The sequence below is a fragment of the Schistocerca cancellata genome, chromosome 1 (genome assembly GCF_023864275.1).
Source record: "Schistocerca cancellata isolate TAMUIC-IGC-003103 chromosome 1, iqSchCanc2.1, whole genome shotgun sequence".
Taxonomy (NCBI): Eukaryota; Metazoa; Arthropoda; class Insecta; order Orthoptera; family Acrididae; genus Schistocerca; species Schistocerca cancellata.
In genome coordinates this window covers 906,049,113-906,069,804 of record NC_064626.1, presented here as the reverse complement: position 1 = coordinate 906,069,804, position 20,692 = coordinate 906,049,113, and the positions used below count along the sequence as shown (strand labels likewise).

The following is a 20,692-nucleotide window of genomic DNA, read 5'->3' as shown; positions in this document are numbered from 1 at the left end:
TATCCAGAGAAGCCCGTACAGGACCTGCAACATGCAGTCGTGCATTATCCTGCTGAAATGTAGGGTTTCGCAGGGATCGAATGAAGGGTAGAGCCGCGGGTCGTAACACATCTGAAATGTAACGTCCACTGTTCAAAGTACCGTCAATGCGAACAAGAGGTGACCGAGACGTGTAACCAATGGCACCCCATACCATCACGCCGGGTGATACGCCAGTATGGCGATGACGAATACACGCTTCCAATGTGCGTTCACCGCGATGTCACAAAACACTGATGCGATCATCATGATGCTGTAAACAGATCCTGAATTCATCCGAAAAAATGGCTTTTTGCCATTCGTGGACCCAGGTTCGTCGTCGAGTACACCATCGCAGGCGCTCCTGTCTGTGATGCAGCGTCAAGGGTAACCGTAGCCACGGTTTCTGAACTGATAGTCCATGCTGCTGCAAACGTCGTCGAACTGTTCGTGCAGATGGTTGTTGTCTTGCAAACGTCCCCATCTGTTGACTCAGGGATCGAGACGTGGCTGCACGATCCGTTACAGCCATGCGGATAAGATGCCTGTCATCTCGACTGCTAGTGATACGAGGCCGTCGGGATCCAGCACGGCGTTCCGTATTACCCTCCTGAACCCACCGATTTCATATTCTGCTAACAGTCATTAGATCCCGACCAACGCGAGCAGCAGTGTCGCTATACGATAAACCGCAATCACGATAGGCTACAATCCGACATTTATCAAAGTCGGAAACGTACGCATTTCTCCTCCTTACACGAGGCATCACAACAACGTTTCGCCGGCCGCGGTGGTCTCGCGGTTCTAGGCGCGCAGTCCGGAACCGTGCGACTGCTACGGTCGCAGGTTCGAATCCTGCCTCGGGCATGGATGTGTGTGATGTCCTTAGGTTAGTTAGGTTTAAGTAGTTCTAATTTCTAGGGGACTGATGACCACAGCTGTTAAGTCCCATAGTGCTCAGAGCCATTTTTGAACAACAATGTTTCACCAGGCAACGTCGGTCAACTGCTTTTTGTGTATGAGAAATCGGTTGGAAACTTTCCTCATGTCAGCACCACCGGCGCCAACCTTGTGTGAATGCTCTGAAAAGCTAATCATTTGCATATCACAGCATCTTCTTCCTGTCGGTTAAGTTTCGCGTCTGTAGCACGTGATCTTCGTGATGTAGCAATTTTAATGGCCAGTAGTGTACCTGATGATGGCGTAACTGCCGAAAACTGATTCGTGTAGCAAATAATAAATACTGTAGAATACTGCGCCACTGTTGTGTGGGTTTCATTTATAAGGCATAAAATTTTCTACCAGCAATCAATGAAATAAACGGTACTAATAAAAGCGCCGCTCTGTTGCAGGCGGAAGGCAGCAAAGCAAGCAACCTCAGTAGCAGCAGCGTGGAAGACAGTAGCAGTAGCAGTAGCAGCAGCAGCAGCAGCAGTGGCAGCAGCGGAGGACGAAGCCGTCGCGAGATCTCGTCCGCCTCCGAGTCCGGAGTGCCGGTGATCGATGAGAGCTACGGCGCTCCCCTGCCCAGGGCGCACAACGCTACCTCGCTCCGGCTCTACGAGACGCTGGTCGGCGCAGGCGGGCCCACGCTGCCCCCAACAGACAGCCCCATCAAGAAGCACCACAGGTAGGCGCGCGGGCCTTCAGCACCGTGCAGGCGAGGCACGACTCAGCTCGGCGCAAGCCCCAAAAGGGACACAGCCGGGCCTCGGGCAGATCTCCTCGCACCCTGTGACTTGACTGTGCCTTGTAGGACACTCGACTACAGTATTTTTACACACGTACATGTTTAGTGGGCTGTTTCCGTCAGTTTAAAATACAAATGAAGTAACAATGTAACCAGCCACTAAAATTTCAATCTTTTTAAGTCTTCGACGCGTTCCGGAGTCTTCGGGTCATCATCAGCTAGTAGTTACAATATTCAGCTCAGATAGATAGCTCCTCGGAAATCAACGATGTTAAAACATCGAAAATGTATTTTTTTAGTTGCATAATGCCTTTGGTGAATTAGTGAGAAGTAATAGTCTACATCTACATCTACATACATACTCCGCAATCCACCATACGGTGCGTGGCCGAGGGTACCTCGTATCACAACTAGCATCTTCTCTCCCTGTTCCACTCCCAAACAGAACGAGGGAAAAATGCCTGTCTATATGCCTCTGTACGAGCCCTAATCTCTCTTATCTTTGTAGTCTTTCCGCGAAATGTAAGTTGGCGGCAGAAAAATTGTACTGCAGTCAGACTCAAATGCTGGTTCTCTAAATTTCCTCAGTATCGATTCACGAAAAGAACGCCTCCTTTCCTCTAGAGACTCCCACCCGAGTTCCTGAAGCATTTCCGTAACACTCGCGTGATGAGCAAACCAGTAAGAAATCTAGCAGCCCGCCTCTGAATTACTTCTATGTCCTCCCTCAATCCGACCTGATAGGGATCCCAAACGCTCGAGCACTACTCAAGAATAGGTTGTATTAGTGTTTTATAAGCGGTCTCCTTTACAGATGAACCACATCTTCCCAAAATTCTACCAATGAACCGAAGACGACTATCCACCTTCCCCACAATTGCTATTTATGCTTGTCCCACCTCATATCGCTCTGCAATGTTACGCCCAAATATTCAATCGACGTGACTGTGTCAAGCGCTACACTACTAATACTACTAATGGAGTATTCAAACATTACGGGATTTTTTTTCCTATTCATCTGCATTAACTTACATTTATCTATATTTAGAGTTAGCTGCCATTCTTTACACCAATCACAAATCCTGTCCAAGTCATCGTGTATTCTCCTATAGTCACTCAACGACGACACCTTCCCGTACACCACAGCATCATCAGCAAACAGCCGCACATTGCTATCCACCCTATCCTAAAGATCATTAATGTAGATAGAAAACAACAGCGGACCTACCACACTTCCCTGAGGCACTCCAGATGATACCATCACCTCAGATGAACACTCACCATCGAGGACAACGTACTGGGTTCTATTACTTAAGAAGTCTTCGAGCCACTCACATACTTGGGAACCAATCCCATATACTCGTGTCTTAGTTAGGAGTCTGCAGTGGGGCACCGAGTCAAACGCTTTCCGGAAGTCAAGGAATATGGCATCTGTCTGATTCCCTTTATCCATGGTTCGCAAGATATCATGTGAAAAAAGGGCGAGTTGCGTTTCGCAGGAACGATGCTTTCTAAAGCCGTGCTGATACATGGACAGCAACTTCTCTGTCTCAAGGAAATTCATTGTATTCGAACTGGGAATATGTTCGAGAATCCTGCAACAAACCGATGTTAAGGATATTGGTCTGTAATTTTGATGATCCGTCCTTCTACCCTTCTTATATACAGGCGTCAGCTGCGCTTTTCTCCAGTCGCTCGGGGCTTTACGTTGGGCAAGAGATTCGCGATAAATGCAAGCTAACTAAAGAGCCAATGCAGTAGAGTACTCTCTGTAAAACCGAATTGGAATCCCATCAGAACCTGGCGATTTATTTATTTTCAACCCATTCAGCTGCCTCACAACCCCAGGGATGTCTATCACTATGTCCTCCACACGGGAATCTGTACGAGACTAAAACGGCGGTACGTTTGTACGATAAATTTCGCGCATGCACCCTCGCAAATAAAATTTCTTCCACTGATATTTCGCCCGCGTAACGACTGGCCATCTTCAGAGTAAGGTGAAAGTCTTGAAACTTACTCTGAAGATGGCCGGACGATATGCTGCCGAAATACCAGCGGAAAAATTTTATTTGCGCGGCTGCGTGCTCGAAGTTTAATGGACTATTCATTACGCTGCGAAAATTTGAAAATGCACAGTGAGAAGCAATGTTTTGGAACTGATGTTGCATCTTCTTTGTATGTTGTTTACAACTTCACCTGAGATCAAAAAAATGTTCAAATGTATGTGAATTCCTAAGGGACCAAACTGCTTAGGTCATCAGTCCCTAAACTTACACACTACTTACACTAATTAAACTAACCTATGCTAAGAACAACACACACACACGCACACACACACACACGCACACACACACGCCCGAGGGAGGACTCGAATCTCCGGCGGGAGGGGCTGCGTAGTCCGTGACATGGCGCCTCAAACCGCACGGCCACTCCTCGCGGCACCTGAGGTCTTACAAGCATTTTGTAACCCCCGACTTACAGACATATTATATCATAAGACGAAAAACGACGGAGGCATAATAAGTGAAAAATCTTTAACATTCTCATTTACAGAGATGTTACATCGTAAGATGAAAACACATCAAGTGCTCTGAAAGCCAGGAAACGTTAGATATTGTACTTGTAACATCTCTGATAAAGTTTGTAAACAGTGAATGTGTAAGCTCAAATGCGGCTTTCTATGAAAGTGCACAGTGAAGATGCATAGGACTGCACGTATGCCATAGCTGTATCAAAGTATTTCTTCGTATTAAACAGTCAATAGGATTGTGTAATAAAAGCGATAAACTTAAATCATTCTAGATATCTGCACGTCGTTACTTTACGAGGATCTATGTCCCTGACCTTAAAATCGGAACTGCGATTTGATGAAGGAGCAAAGCCTCCGCAACGTGTCGAAAATAAAGAGTTAATTTTTAATGATTGGTTATGTTTGTATTCATACTTTGACTACAATATACTGAGGATGGCAATCAATGAAGTCAGCAAGGCACAATATAGCGAATTGATTTTCGTTCCTCTGTCCTGCGGCAACGGCCTTGCTGCAGTGGATACACCGGTTCCAGTCAAATCACCGAAGTTTAGCACTGTCGGGCGTGGACGGGACTTGGATGGTTGACCATCCGGGCCGCCACGCGCTGTTGCCATTTTTCGGGGTGCACTCAGCCTCATGTTGCCAATTGAGGAGCTACTCGACAGAATAGTAGCGGCTCCGGTCAAAGAAAACCATCGTAACGACTGGGAGTGCGGTGTGCTGACCACACGCCCCTCCTATCCGCATCCTCATCTGAGGATGACACGGCGGTCGGATGGTCCCGATGGGCCACTTGTGGACTGAAGACGGAGTGCCTCTGTCCTGCGGTACAGCAGCGAGTTCAGTAATACGTAAAAGAGAATGACTTGCAAACTGACATTCACGCAGCATAATGGGAGTGTCTCGTGATATTCTTTCTCACTACATTCTGAAAGAGAAGATGGTCTTTTTCTAGCCATAAATTGGAATTTATATGAATTAAACTCCCATTTCTTACGTTTACAATTTAGCTTCTTCTGATGCTACGCAGATAAAGTATCTAGACCATAACAGATTTGTTCCTATTCAAGCATCTAACGCAATAAATTTGTAAAATTTACATCTCATATTCGTTCCATTTAATTAAAAAAATGTATTGTAAATACTTCATGAGTCTGCTTGTTTGCATCTAGGAAAAAAGTGAGATATAGGGGTATGCGAAAGTTTCAAACGTACGTTGGTGCTCCCCAAAGGAAAAGAGGTTGAGAAAGGTGGCTAAGAGTAATGTATGGTATTCTTGGGTGACGGTGGTGGGGAGAAGGGGGCGGGGGGGGGGGGGAGGATCGGTCGAACTCTGGCTCATGCTACCTTCACTGCGACTGGCTTAGCGTTACCTAGTGGAGGTACTTTCGCAGGCGCAATACAGAAACCTTTAGTACTGTAAAGATAAGGAAAACGGATTTTTCTGAAGGGATATAGGTACTCTTCAAGTACTTTCACACACATACACACACACACACACACACAGTAGTTTGATATTTATTCTGTGGGACTTGTCTCATAATTAAAATGAAAATGGTACCCACGCCAGGTTCTGGCAAAGTAAGCAGATTTCGGAATCGGAATTGGATATTCCCTTCGAAATATTGCCGACCGAGACTTCCTCTGTCCATTTCTAGTTCGCTTGGTATTTGGGAAAAAGTCCGACTTTACATGGGTCACTACCCGAACAACCTTTCCACCTAGAGAATGAGAAGAATTAGAAAACCATTTTTCATATTCCAATAATTTTGTACAGAGAAGCAGGTTGGTTAATATAATGTAGCGGGAAGGTGTTGGTGTCTCTCTAGCATCTGCGACGTAAGACACCGCAGATACAACATCGGCAAAGAAAATGGATTGGTGCGCATTCCGGTGACGAGAGTGTTAGGAAAGAACTAGTTTTATTTCCTGGATGGACGACACTCCCCTTGTACATGACTGTCGAGAACAATTGTTGACAAGCAAAAGTGGTTGAGACAGTAATTAAAGGTTCGTGAGGATTGCAATATTGGCGGGATGAGGTATCTTTTCAGAACAGGACGGAAAGCTCGTGGCAGGTAGTACTTGGTAATGGTCTCAGCAGGCAGGTGGTGAGAGAGGAAGAGTGAGTTTTCCTCGCATTTCTATATCCCTCGTATGTACAAGTTTAATGTAACTTAGATGAACCAAAGGATACGTCATTAGGGATCCAGTAGCAAATTCTAGATTTGGTGCAGCAGATGGCTTCTAAATGTTTAAGTCCCTTTATTCTGAGATAGCACTGATTGCACATCAATTGTCGAGCTTTTGTAACCTGACTCAAAGAGCCAGTAGGGTAAGAGGCCTAATCACACCGTTCTTTCAGTGTTTCTGTGTTGTTTAACAAAGAATGAAGGAGGCCAGAATACTATTGTGAAGTATCAGGAGCATGCTGATGGTGCTTCAACTGCAGACAAGGCGTTAAATGCCTGCTCGTCGCTTGAGAGGCCGCTTTCTTCATACTTGGGGGCGAACGCTGCAACCCCGTAATCGGCGGCGTCCCTGGCCGTCGGTGCGCTGGATAGCCGGTTAACCTCGATGTCTGAAAACAGCGGGCGAGATCTCCGGTCACTCAGAAGGCGCCCGTTGTGGCAGAATTAGGTTGTAACCACACGCCCACGTGGCCGTTCCGCTCCGGCCTCACCTCACTTACGCAAAAGGCGTCGTCCCCATTTTTAGAGACTTAAATCAGTGTCAGTGACAGGCTAATTCACTCATAATACGTCGATGGTCTACATATTAAGGCGACAAGAATTCGTCATCATAGTAGACAACGCTGCACTATCTAATGCCACATTCCATCACTCAAAATATTCAGTCACGGGAAAACGTTGGCAGTGACAGGTATTTCATAATGTACTTAAAACCTTTGGCAGATATAGCTCCACAGAATTGGTCACCAACACGAATGTTTTTTAAGGATCCGGGAGAGATGTGCCGGCCGCTGTGACCGAGCGGTTCTAGGGACTTCAGTCCGGAGCCGCGCTGCTGCTGCGGTCGCAGGTTCGAATCATACCTCCGGCATGGCTGTGTGTGATGCCCTTAGGTTAGTTAGGTTTAAGTAGTTCTAAGTCTAAGGGACTGATGACCTCAGATGTTAAATCCCATAGTGCTTAGAGCCATTTGAACCATTTTTTGAGAGACGTGTCTCGACTAAGATCATGCTTTCTTCAGTCAAAAGTTTGGTTAGCTGTAGCTGTGCTTCGTGTTGTTACCAGTCATCCAATATCTTACCTCGTTCCTGAAAGGAACGCGGTAGAAATGATTGTATGCCACCGAACTTGCCCTTACCTCTCTTATCCTATTCAAATGGCTCTGAGCACTATGGGACTTAACATCTGAGGTCATCAGTCCCCTCTTATCCTATTCCTACGAGAAATGTTCGATAGATAGTAGCATCATATTTCAATCGGTGGCGAATATTTTTTTTATTTAAACATACCTACAGCGTTTCGCAAAGTTGTTGTTGCACATATACTATAGAATCGAGGTAGCCGAAAAGCTGAAAAAAAATAAATAAACAGAATATGGCCCGCTAAAATGCTTCGTGTCTTCTCCTTCCTGTCTTTATTACGACTTTTTAGAGGGTCACAATTGACAGGTTTCTGCTCGTCGTTAGTGTGGCATTTATTTTGAGGACAGATAAGTCCCTTACTATTCTGTCTTTGGAAAAAAAAATGTTCAAATGTGTGTGAAATCTTATGGGACTTAACTGCTAAGGTCATCAGTCCCTAAGCTTACACACTACTTAACCTAAATTATGCTCAGGACAAACACACACACACGTCCATGCCCGAGGGAGGACTCGAACCTCCGCCGGGACCAGACGCAAAATCCATGACTGCAGCGCCTAAGACCGCTCGGCTAATCCCGCGCGGCTCTGTGTTTGAAGTTTGGGTCTGTGCCGTAGAACTTTCGTGAAAACGTCAGGATAAAATCGTTACAAGAGTTTCGGATTAATATGTAATGATCAATTTCTTTAATACAGCTGTTACACAGGGCAGAATAATGGTTATAGAATAGATAAATCACAACTGTGGACTGGCGCTGGCCGCTGTGTGTCTGATTGGCCAGCAATGTAATCGCTGTGCGCCGTTTTTTCATTTCCTTTTCGACGCTGCCGGAGGTCCTCGCATTCAGTCGGCACTGTGCTTCTAGGCTTTTTGGGTTCCTACGACAAGGATGAAAGCTGAAGCTTTTTGGATTCAGCTCGATGCTAGTTTCCTCTGGCTTGTGTTTTCTACAATTCCGTTCACATGTAAGAGTCATATGGGAGGACATCTTTCATTATTTTGTAATTTTCAATTTAATACCGAATTTCACTTAGATTCCGGAGAATATTTTTATTGTCTCACTTTATTTCCTAGTAGTTTTTTGCAAGCTCTTCATAACGACACTCTAATTCATGTCGTAGCTACATTAGTTTACAAGCTACACCAATTTATATGATTAGAAAAGGATAATTCGCAACAATCACGTGCACGCATTTACTCAGGCGAAACAAGTACTGCGATATAGCCACGTACATACACGAGCAATCCATTGTGGGCTAAGCATTTTTTACGTATTGTTAGTCTCGTAGTTATTAGCGAATCAAATCTAACAATATTTTGTCAAACAAGAGAATTAAACCGAATAAAGGGAAGTTTACACGTCAACATCGGTATAGTCATAGGAATTCTGTACTGCATGCTGTCGTAACAAATCAACGCTTTTCATTGCCTGCAGCAGAGTTACTTAGCTCACTCTATCCGCATCATTTAGCCGTTCAAATCCCATGTCATAGGCATCACTATTTAGTCATTCGCAGATTCTTTCGTCATCTACGTTTTCTCAACCAGAAATTTGTATGCTAAACGAAAATACTCGTACTGACTATAGCAAGATATTTTATGCTCCTTTTTTTACTTGTCAAAAATCACCAGATTGCGCATGAATAATTTGCACACAGATAATCGAGAGTTTGCTGTATTTTACTAATAGTGAAAAGCCTCACAAAAATCGCAGCGAGGTTGGTCAGTGAACCAGGCCATCCGTCCATCGAGAAGCACTGGGCTAAGGATTGGGCCCTTAGTTCCGGGACTTTAATAGTGTAGGAGCGTAGCTTTGAGTAAATGTGCACCAGGCGACGTCAGCCATCAGCGAGACCTCGGCGACCACCCCGCGACGCGACGCCGGCTCGGTAACCCACTTGGACAGGTTGCGAAGCTCAGAGACGGCGCTCCATAGCCCTGTCTGCACCGCCCTGGCCATACATAGCGCTCAGCCCGCCACCACGAGCGTGACTCAGCCGGCTCGCAGTACAACCCGTCCTCGACCTGACGCTTTCTCACAGCAACACACACACACACACACACACACACACACACACACACACACACACACCTCTACATATCTCAACGATTTCCCTGAGGTTTCCACCGAGTAAATACCCGCTATTTGCCATTCCGTCGCAGAAACTACTGTACGTAGGAAATGCTCGTGCTCCGTGCTGAGTTTACCTCAACATCTGAACTTCATTTAGAGCTTCTAGTTTTCTGCTGGACGCAGCTCCCAGCACAAGAGGTGTCTTGTCGACATGTCAGTAGGCGAAAGTACGACAAACTGCGGCGAATTCATGTCACACTACCTCTTGTTACCATTACTAGTGATGTTAATTCATGAGAACGTCTACAGCTCCATTCCACACAGTGATGTCTTATACCTCTGTCACTTGTTGGGAGGGTGGTAAATTCTAGTGAATGGGGAGTTATCACAAAGGGAGTCCCACAGGGTTCATTTTTGGGTCCTCTGCTGTTTCTTATTCATGTGAATGACCTCTCACTTAACGTTCAGCAAGCAGAACTAGTACTTTTTGCAGATGACACGACTGTTATAGAAATCCCATTCCAGAAAAAGCAGCTAAAGATCTTGTTAAGAATGTCTTTCAAAGAATTATTAAGTGGTTCTCAGAAAATGGACTCTCCCTTAATTTTGAAGAAACTCACCATATTCAGTTCTGTACACCGAATAGATGTAGCATATGAACGGGGCTCAGTTAACAGGGTAGATTTCTCCAAGTTTTTGGCTGTTCACATTGATGACAACTTGAACTGGAAGAAGCATATTACTGAGCTTCTCAAACAATTAAGTTCAGCTTCTTTCGCTCTTCATGTAATCGCTAGTCTTGGTAATAAACATGTCAGCCTCCTAACGTACTTTGCATATCTCCACTCAATAATGTCTTATGGAATAGTTTTCTGGGTAACTCACCACTTAGACATAAAGTACTGATTGCACAAAAGAGAGCAGTGAGAATAATTAGTGGTGTTCACCCAAGGACGTCATGAAGGCACCTATTCAAGGAGTTAGGTATTTTAACTGCACCATCAGAGCACATATATTCGCTGATGAAATTCGTTATAAATTATCCATCTCAACTGGCGACGAACAGTGATGTTCATACGTACAACACTAGAGGGAAAAATGACCTTTCCTATCCGTTATTGAAGCTGTCAGTTGCTCAAAAAGGAGTACATTATTCAGCAACAAAAATCTTTGATCATTTGCCCAGCAACATAAAGTCCCTGGCAGGTAGCAGATCAAGTATTGAATCTAGCTTAAAATCATTTCTTTTGGACAACTCCTTCTATACCATGGACGAGTTTGTTTCAGAACTGGCAAAAAAAAAGTTGTACCTCTAAATGTAGTTGCATGTGTAGAACTAAAAATTTCAGTAATATTAACATTGGCACTATTCATGTCTCTATATACATCTTGTAATCTGACTAGTTCCACATCATATCGATAAAATAATCGTAAAAATGATCTACGGAACATGACATAACTAAACTAAAACCAAACTAAACTAAACTTCCTCCTTCCGTGTTCCAGTCGCGAAAGTTGCTGCTCGTAAACTCTGTACTAGTTCAAATTACTCTGAACCTTCTTGATACTTTCGCGAGATATAAGAGCATTTTGATTAGTGATCAAAAATTCCTCGGTCCCAGGCTTGAACCCCATCACGGCTTAAATTTTGAATAAAGATCATCAGCAATGGCGGCCGAAGACTTTCGGCATAAGAAGTCAGCCTCATTCAGCCAACGGCCCTGTCAAAGAGGGCGGAGGAGCGGGTAGAGGTTCAGGGCACTCTCCTCTCTTGTCCTTGGGATTGGAAACTGCCCCCTAAAGACGGAAGAATCATCAATTATCATCGGCGTGAGGATGCAAAAGGCAATGGAAACCCCCTGTATTAAAGGCACATAATGCGTATCAACAGGGCATGTAGCCTGTAACAGAAAAACTGTCAAGGGGGAAGTGACCACGAGAAAAAGATTGAAGAACCAACGAAAGGATAACATTCAAAGAGTTGGGTAGTGGAATGTCAGAAGTTTGAATGTGGTAGGGAAGCTAGAAAATCTGAAAAGGGAAATTCTAATGCTCAGAGAATAACTTCCATGGTACTAGAAGGAGCTGTAGATGTAAAAACTGTAGAGCAAGAGAGGGGTTGGAATACTCCCAGCAAATAACTGAGGACGTAGGCCGCAAATGCTACTACTAGTCGAAGAGGATCGCACACGAAAAGAATTCGTGGCGGACCGCAACAAACTAGGCGAAGACTGATGACAAGAAATGGGGGAGAGGACGAGGTGTGTTCAGGAAGTTTTCTTTTCTCGGCGATTTTCGGTTGAAAAAATGCGGAATTTGTTGTGGGACATCGTGGAAAATTTCCGCTTCAGCCCATATAGTTTCTTGAAGTTCCAATAGGTGGCGACGCTATACATACCCTTCCAAATGGTGTGTCTAACGAAGGTGCGTTACTGACAGACAGCTGTCATTGTGTTTCTTTTGGCGGAAAACTAGCGCATCACAGATATTCATAGGCGCTTGCAGTATGTCTTCGGAGACCTGGCAGTGAACAAAATCACGGTGAGTCGTTAGCCGAGGGGTCTGTCATCATCGCAATAAGGTCGTAAAAACCTCTTCAATCTTTCACATGCCGGCCGGCTGCACACAACTGTACTCCTGCAATGTTGGAACGTGCGAACACTCTCATTAGATGAATATGGAGATGGTATCTGCTCTTTCGGACATGTCCGAAAGAACAGATACCATCGGTGACCTTGCAGCTACTTAGAATGAAATGATAATTAAGTCAAGACCTTACGCTGTCGACAGGCGTTGATATACATCAACGGGGACAGTTGAAAATGTGTGCCCCGACCTGAACTCGAACCCGGGATATCCTGCATACATGGCAGACGCTCTATCCATTTGAGCCACCGAGGGCACAGAGGATAGTGCGACTGCAGGAATATATCCCTTGTACGCTCCCCGTGAGACCCACACTCCCAACTTAATGTCCACACACTACATTCGTAGTGCCCCAGGACATTGCACTCATTACTGGCGGCAAACAATCTTACCGACTCCCGTAAGAGTTCGGGCAATGCGTGTGCATCCAGCACAGAAGAAGAAGGTCAATGGCCGGTTAGCCTTAACTATATGCAGATGGTATATGTTCTTTAGGACATGTCTCACGGGGAGCGTGCAAGGGATAAATCCCTGTAGTCACACTATCCTCTGTGCCCTCGGTGGCTCAGATGGATAGAGCGTCTGCCATGTAAGCAGGAGATCCCGGGTTCGAGTCTCGGTCGGGGCAGACATTTTCAGCTGTCCCCGTTGATGTATATCAACGCCTGTCAACATCTTAAGGTCTTGATTTAATTATCATTTCACTCTCATCAGAGGTGATCAACGGATCACATTCCAACTCCTCGCTTCATGACTAGACTTCTCTGTCGGTAGTGCTGACACACTCGTCCACCCGTTGGGGTACTCAGAGTTGTGTGCCCATTGGTTTCCTCGCCACCTAACAGAAGACAATAAAAAGCAACGAAGGACTCTGTGTCGAACTGCTTGCGCTTAACGAAGCTGATCGTGAGATTTATTTGTCGAACATTGTCACAGGCTGGTTGATCACTTCGAACTGCAAACAAAACGACAATCCACAGAGTGGCCCCACACCGCATCTCCTTCGAAAAAAAAATTCAAAGCTGCACTCACAGCCTTTAAAGTCATCGCGACAGACTTCTGGGACTCTCGATGGGTTATTCTGTTTGTTGTCCTATCTCATTGTGCAACGATCAACTCTGAAGTGTACTGTGCTACTCTCAGGGAAATGAAGAAACTACTTCAGCCTGTTCGTCGCCACAAAAATGCAAACGAACTTCTCCTTCTCCACGACAACGCAAGGCCTCACACAAGTCTATGCACCCGAGAGGAGCTCACAAAACTCCACTGGACGTTGTTCCTCATCCACCTTGAAGCCCGAATCTCGCACCTTCCGATTTGCATGTGTTTGGCCGAATGAAAGATGCGATCAGCGGGAAGCGGTACGTGAATGATGGGGAGGTTGTTGATGCAGTAAGGCGTTGACTCTGATGTCGACCGGTAGAGTGGTGGCATGCGGGCGTACGGGCCCTCCCTATAAGGTGGTGTAAGGCCATCACATTGAACGGAGATTATGTTGAAAAATAGGGTTTTTGTAGCCGAAAGAGTGGAGAAGAATATGGTGTGTTGGTATCTTGAATAAAATCAGCTGCTTTAAAAAAAAAATGTGTTACATGACTTATTGAACGCCTCTCGTACTTTGGAAGGAGCAATATATTGTTTTACTCTTTTAGAAAAATACGCCCTCAGAACATTGGTAGAAAACGACATCGCGATGCACAGTGCCTCTCTTGCAGCGTCTGCTATTGGAGTTGAATGATCAACTCTGCGACGAGTTCGAACTTACTGAACGAACCTGTGACGAAACTTGCTCTTCTTTCGACCTTCTCTGTTTCTTCTATCAATCCTACCTGGTAAGGATCACAGGCTAAGGACCAATACAAACATCGGTCGAGCTAGAGCTTTGTAATCTACTTCCTAAGTGGGTAAATTACGGTTACTGACGATTCTTCCAATGAATCTCAGCCGCAGGGTGTTTGTCTTTCCTACGATGGGTTAGATATTGTAGTACCACTTTAAATCGCTCCGCTCGCCTGTCGCCTGATATTTAATGGGAGGGGGGGGGACTCTTTGCAGTGATTGTTCGGCAATCGTGTAATTAAACAATACTAAAATTACTAAAAACACTTCACAAAATTTTATCACCGAATATTGAAACCAAAATAGACGAAATGTTGATCACCCCAAAAAATTACACCGATACTTCTGGAAAACCGATGTATGACCGCATTGTGAACTAGTCCACATTACTCAACCCATCATGCCGTCTTCGCTCTAGATCCTTTACTTTGTGTTTCAGATTTTCAAACTGGTGACGGCTGTCTGTGGAACAGTTATGATGACGAAAAGGAAGAAACGTAGTTTACCACAAGTAGAAAGGAAAATATAACCCACTTTTATATTTTCATTTCAATTCTGAAGTTTCCGTTCTTTCTGTCATTCTCCGATGTTTCATTCTTCGTCTTCCCCTCCTCCTTTTTTTCCTGTTCTTCTTACAGATAGTTTTCAGCAAAAAACCCCAACTGTTTAGTGGAACATGTGCTGAAATATGCCTTCGTGCTAACAGGAAACCCGGTTCTGAGTTGGCGTCTTCCTCGCTTGTCGCTAATATTCCAGCACCAAAGCTCGACTCGGAGGATTCAGTTAATTTACATTATTTCATGCTCTCCTGTTCTACTGAATCACGTGTATGGATTGCAAACCACATGTCTTGTACTCTAGATGTCAGAACAGCTTCATTTTGCTTAATTTTTCGGTAGCATAGCCTTCAGCAGCGCGTAGTCATTGAGAAATTAAGACCTTGCTCATACTAGACGACCTACTGAACCATCAATCGATACTCCAAACAATGTATTTTGCCAAATTACGATAGTATATAAGAAAAGCAATACCAATTGTGCAGTCTTTTTATTCCAGAAAGGCGAGATGCTATCTCAGGTGATCCCATATTCGGCATGACTACTCCCTAAATATCTCCATGTTAAATGATCTCCCCTTCAGATTTTGAGGGGGATTCGACCAAAAATAATATGCAACTCGCTTGGTTCTCGTAAATCTGTATGGATCTATAGAATAAAAAAATTACTCAGAGAGCAGTGAATATCCTGCCGTGACAGGCACATTGTACTGAATATGAAAGAAATGTGTGGTTTTGGGGCAAGTATAACAACGTTACTCATTTTTCTGTTTAGAATAAAGTTAAATAGATATATATGAGTGAGTGATTTTTGAAATATCTTGTTGTGTTCGTTAAGGACACTGAAAATTTCCTGGCATGTATTTCGTGTACATCACCTTGCATTCTAACACAGGTTGTAGTACCAGTTTCTATACCGTTGCAAAAAGCACAAAATGTCTGACAGATTTTCAAGATGAAAGACTCGAATCTTCTGAAATAATGCGGAAAAACTCTTGCATGGTGAGATGTTGAGTCTACTAGCTATTTGTTGGTGTGGTATGACTTCCTGAGTTGTGTCGCATAGGGACCAAACAAGCCTACCATAGCATAAAGATTCGCTTCTTGTTCCTATATCCACACATTCCCTTTTGATTTTCTGAGGCATTCCAGACACATGCTTCCATTCGTAGTGTTAATCGTTTAATGTAGATTACGAACCACTGAACTTCTGAAAATTGTAAACCCCGAACGATAATGTCGAATAAACATTGAACAAAAGTGGTTGTGCAGAGAAAAACATGTATTAGTAGGGGCCAACACAGACAGCTCACTGGCTGCGCCAGATGCGAAACTCAGATCCAGAAACTTGTTTCTGATGACATCGTTATTCTGGAAATTAACTCTCGGCTGAATACCACGAATTAAGTCTCTGATGACTGTGAATACAAATTACGCATTACACGCACTTCATAAATAAGTATCATTTACCGGCAATTAATATTTGAATGATTACGTAAATTAATGGGACACGTTAAATAACGTCATTCGAGCATATCCATCGCACAAAAACTAGTTTTCCTAGACCCTTATCGCTTAGGCCATCCACTCGCTCTCCGCTCTCCATCTGCATACGCACGTGCTGCGCAACATAAGTTACGATGTTTACCCTACCTGTGGCGCAGGGTTTTTGTTCCTCACTCGACGTGAATGTCAAATGCTTTTGCACGGTGAGCCGTGTATCTCTTGTTTCCATATAGCGGAAAAAGTAACGAAATCTCAGTTTTGATGCGTTGATTTGTTCAACGTAGAGCCGAAAGATATTCATACTGGCAATAAGCGAGAAGACATAGGGCGGCAGGCTCCGTTAAGATCGCGGCAGCGGCTGCGCCACAACTGCCTCTGGACAAATCGCTGTTTGACTCATCCCGATAAGCATCTGAGGACCGTATTTGGTTTGATTAATTTTTCCAGAGAAGATTAAAGTCAACTGAGGCTCAGTCAACGCTGGTTTCACTATCCTTGACCTGGCGTTTGAAATGAGGTAAAACTGATTTCTACCTTCACCTGTGAAAGTATGTTAGCTGAACTGAAGGAAGTCTTCACGTTATTCTGACTGGGAAACACCTCATTAATATTTTGGATTACTAAGGATGCCTTCATAAGGTAAAAGAATGTTACGAGTATTAATAATAGTACAAAATGCTCGCCACTTGCCACACACTTTCATGTACTTCCCACGTAGGTGCCTTCAGTACTGTTTGTTGTATTTAAACTCTAGTTTAAGTAATCATTTTTGGTGTCATTAATACAGTCAGTTGACATCATCGAGTACGATATTCTTCGCCGCGCGGAGTAGCCGCGCGGTTTGACACACCATGTCACGTATTGCGCGGCTACTCCCGCCAGAAGTTCGAGTCCTCTCTCGGGCATAGGTGTGAGTGTTGTTCTTAGCATAAATTAGTTTAAGTAGGGTGTAAGTCTATGGACCGATGACCTCAGCAGTTTGGTCCCTTAGGAATTCATACACGAAGATCAAATGGCTCTAAGCGCTATGGGACTTAACATCTGAGGTCATCAGTCCACTAGACTTAGAACTACTTAAACCTAACTAACCTAAGGACATCACACACATCCATGCCCGAGGCAGGATTCGAACCGGCGACCGTAGCAGCAGGGCGGTTCCGGACCGAAGCGCCTAGAACCGCTCGGCCACAGCGGACAGCAATTCATACACATTTGAACACACACACACACACACACACACACACACACACACACACACACATATATATATATATATATATATATATATATATATATATATATTTCTTCATCGTCAGAAAAAGATGAAGCCCGAATATCCTGTCTGAAGCAACGCACGCAAGCATTGCCATGTTCTTCTAGACGCTGACAACGCTAAGCACCAGTTCCAAATACTGACCACTTTCGTAAAACATATTCTTCCTACAAAGGTTCGCGGAATGCACTGCGTTAGGCAGACCGCTGCTGCGCTTTTCGTCTGCAGATGAAATTATCACAAAATCGGTGAACATCGTGCAGGGGCAAACCTTCTTTAATGAATATTTTCATGTACAGATGGTGACCAAAATAATGAAGAAATATGTCTTCTTAACACATTCCTGAGCTTCAAGGGAGGGCATGTTAAGTGTTGAAAGAAGAGCGGGAACGAAAATGATAACCGCACGACTGCCAGTTGTATAACGTGCAATCTACCCACATCCACCCACCCATTAATACACCCACCCCCGCCCACTACCTTCCCCCCCCCTCCCCGCCAACTTATCAAGCCACACAGGAGTCTTGTTTTTTGGACTGCTCATGAAGCAGACGGGATCTGACGTCAATGATAATGATGAATTTTCACCATGGAAATTCGCCCATTCATCTGCACAGGATAGGCGTTAGACACACCCCAACTTGTTTGTGCCACTCGGGATCAGGTGATGTAAATCACATATGTGATCACTAAACATTTTTGTGCAAAGGACTAAGAAAGTTGAAAAGGCTTGCAGAATGCTCATTTCATTTGTAAGAGAGTGTAACTTGCGCATATGATTATCAGCTACACTGCCCAGTCGCTTTAATGTGACCACCTGTCTAAACCCTGAGTAACCACCTTACGCAGCGCGGGCCGCTCCGAGTCGTGCTGGAAGAGTGTCGATGAGATTGTGGACGATACAGGCAGGGATATGGAACCATGCCGACTCAAGTGTCGTGGCCAGATGCGCTAGTTTTCCCGACTGAGGATCCATGAGGTGTACAGAGCGATTGAGGTGGTTCAAATGGCTCTGAGCACTATGGGACTTAAAATCTGAGGTCATCAGTCCCCTATAACTTAGAACTACTTAAACCTAACTAACCTAAGGACATCATACACATCCATGCCCGAGGCAAGATTCGAACCTGCGACCGTAGCGGTCGCGCGGTTCCAGGCAAAAGTGCCTAGAACCGCCCGGCCACTCCGGCCGGCGATTGAGGTGGTCCCACAGATTCAGGGCTGGATATGAATCTGGGGAGTTTGGTGAACAGAGGAGTACCATAAGCTCATTCTGGTGCTGTTGGAACCACGCACATTCACTGCGAACTGTATCAATCGCTGGATTGTTGTGTTGTCAGATCGCACCACGCCGACGCGGAATAGACTGTTTCATGCATCCATGCTGATTGCTGTTCTCGGCGACGAAGGCTGGAATTTGCACACCAGTATCGCAACTGGACGTCCACTGAGTGGCGACAGGTGGCCTTTTCGGACGAGTCACTTCTTATACTCCATCGGACAGATGGCGGTTGACATGTACGCCGTGAAACGTTTGAAAGCAAACACCCTGCAACAACCGTCGGAAGGGTCCATTCCTTCTGGAATGCACAAAGGATCAATGCAATCATGCATCTATCCTTGGAGACCGTGGACACCCCTACATTTAGTTTGCTTTTCTTCGGCACATGGGCATCTAGCAGCAGGACAATACACGTGTCACGCAGTTCGCAAGGTATGTGCGTGGTTCGAAGTGCACCAAGATGAGCTTATTGTACTGCCTGGCCACCAAACTCCCTTGATTTAAACCAAGTCGAGAATCTGTGGGACCACTCTGATCGAACTGCTCGCGCCATGGATCCTGAACCGAGAAATCCAGCGCATCTGGCCAAGGCACTGGAGTCGCCGTGGCTCCACAGCCTTGTCAGAACCTTCCGGATTCTCATTGGCTCTCTTTCTGTACGTCTTGCAGCGGTCCCCGTAGCAAAAGCTGCTTATTCAGGCTTTGGATGGGGGGTACATTAATCTGACTGGATAGTATATGTAGTATAAGCCTTTTGTAAGCAACCTCTTTCATAGAGAAATCTCAGTTTCATACCAATGACTATAAGCTGTATCTGCCAATTCACCTACGTGATCATTGCAGTTCTTTAATGATGTGCTTCCGGGTGTTCAGCCTAGTTGGTATTCCCATTTTATGCACAATATTTCGACGACCGATGCAGCCATCTCCTTCATGTGCTGTTTATTCTCTGTGTGGACTCCATCCTGACTATAAACTATTGTTGGTGCCACGCCCCCATGTATAGCTGATTTCAACTCGTGATGCCTACTATGCCGTTTGACGTTCTTTCTTTTCCCTAATTCGGCACTGACATTTGGTGAAACGCACATTGTCTCAGTTCCTCACCTTTGGTGTATACGAAGGCCGGCGAGATCTCAATAAATTGTGTGTCGGACCCAAGTCTTGTTTGCCTAGCGGGGTAGCCGCGTGGTCTAGGGCGCCTTATCACGGTCCGTGCGGCTCCCCCCCAACGGAGGTTCGAGCCCTCCCTCGGGCATGGGTGTATGTGTTGTCCATAGCGTAAGTTAGTTTAAGTTAGATTAAGTAGTGTGTAGGTTTATGTACCGATGGCCTCAGCAGTTTGGTCCCGTAAGACCATACCACAAATTTCCAAATTTTTCCAATTTGTTTACACTAAAACCCCCGTTCCTGAAGAAGACGACTAGGTCGGTCGTCGAAATACTGCGCGTAAAATGAAGACAACTCGATTTAGCGCCCGGAAGTTCATCATTAATCAACGACGCTGGGAAAACCTGAGAGAGCATTGCAGTTCATACTTCCACGCGCTGCTACTCCAGTACTTCACTGCCGTGTCATTATTGGTAGAAAAGCTCTTGAAATGAAAGAGACAAAAACAGACAGAAGCCAGAGTGCGTTAGCGTTCATATTCACGTTCACAGTCAAATGAAGCGATCCGAGTCGTGTGAGCAAAATAAATCCAGCTGCGTTCGTATTAGCGATTGAGCTGCGCCACATTGTTGGGCGACTGCCAAGGCCGCTCTTGACGGAGCGGCTGTGTGACGGAGGAGCACCTGTGAAACTGTCCAGCGAGCGCATGACGTGGCGCGGTGACTTATGGGGAGAATGTCGCCCACAAATAATGACACTGGACGGGTATATTATGTTTGAGGCTCAGCTCGCGGGAATTTTATGCAAAATAATTAAACGGCGAATTATAT

General features: G+C 45.0%; 1 protein-coding gene and 1 non-coding gene across 2 annotated transcripts in view; both read left to right on the top strand.

The window, feature by feature from the left end:
* LOC126190997 (uncharacterized) overlaps positions 1–20,692 on the top strand; it is a 390,280-nt gene that overhangs the window by 339,383 nt on the left and 30,205 nt on the right. Inside the window, exon 3 of the mRNA XM_049931678.1 lies at positions 1,371–1,648. Within this exon, the coding sequence (XP_049787635.1) occupies positions 1,371–1,648 (278 nt within the window). The remainder of the gene's footprint in view (positions 1–1,370; positions 1,649–20,692) is intronic.
* Trnat-ugu (transfer RNA threonine (anticodon UGU)) lies at positions 12,850–12,924 on the top strand. The gene has a single exon. It is a non-coding gene; the product is annotated as a tRNA-Thr (tRNA).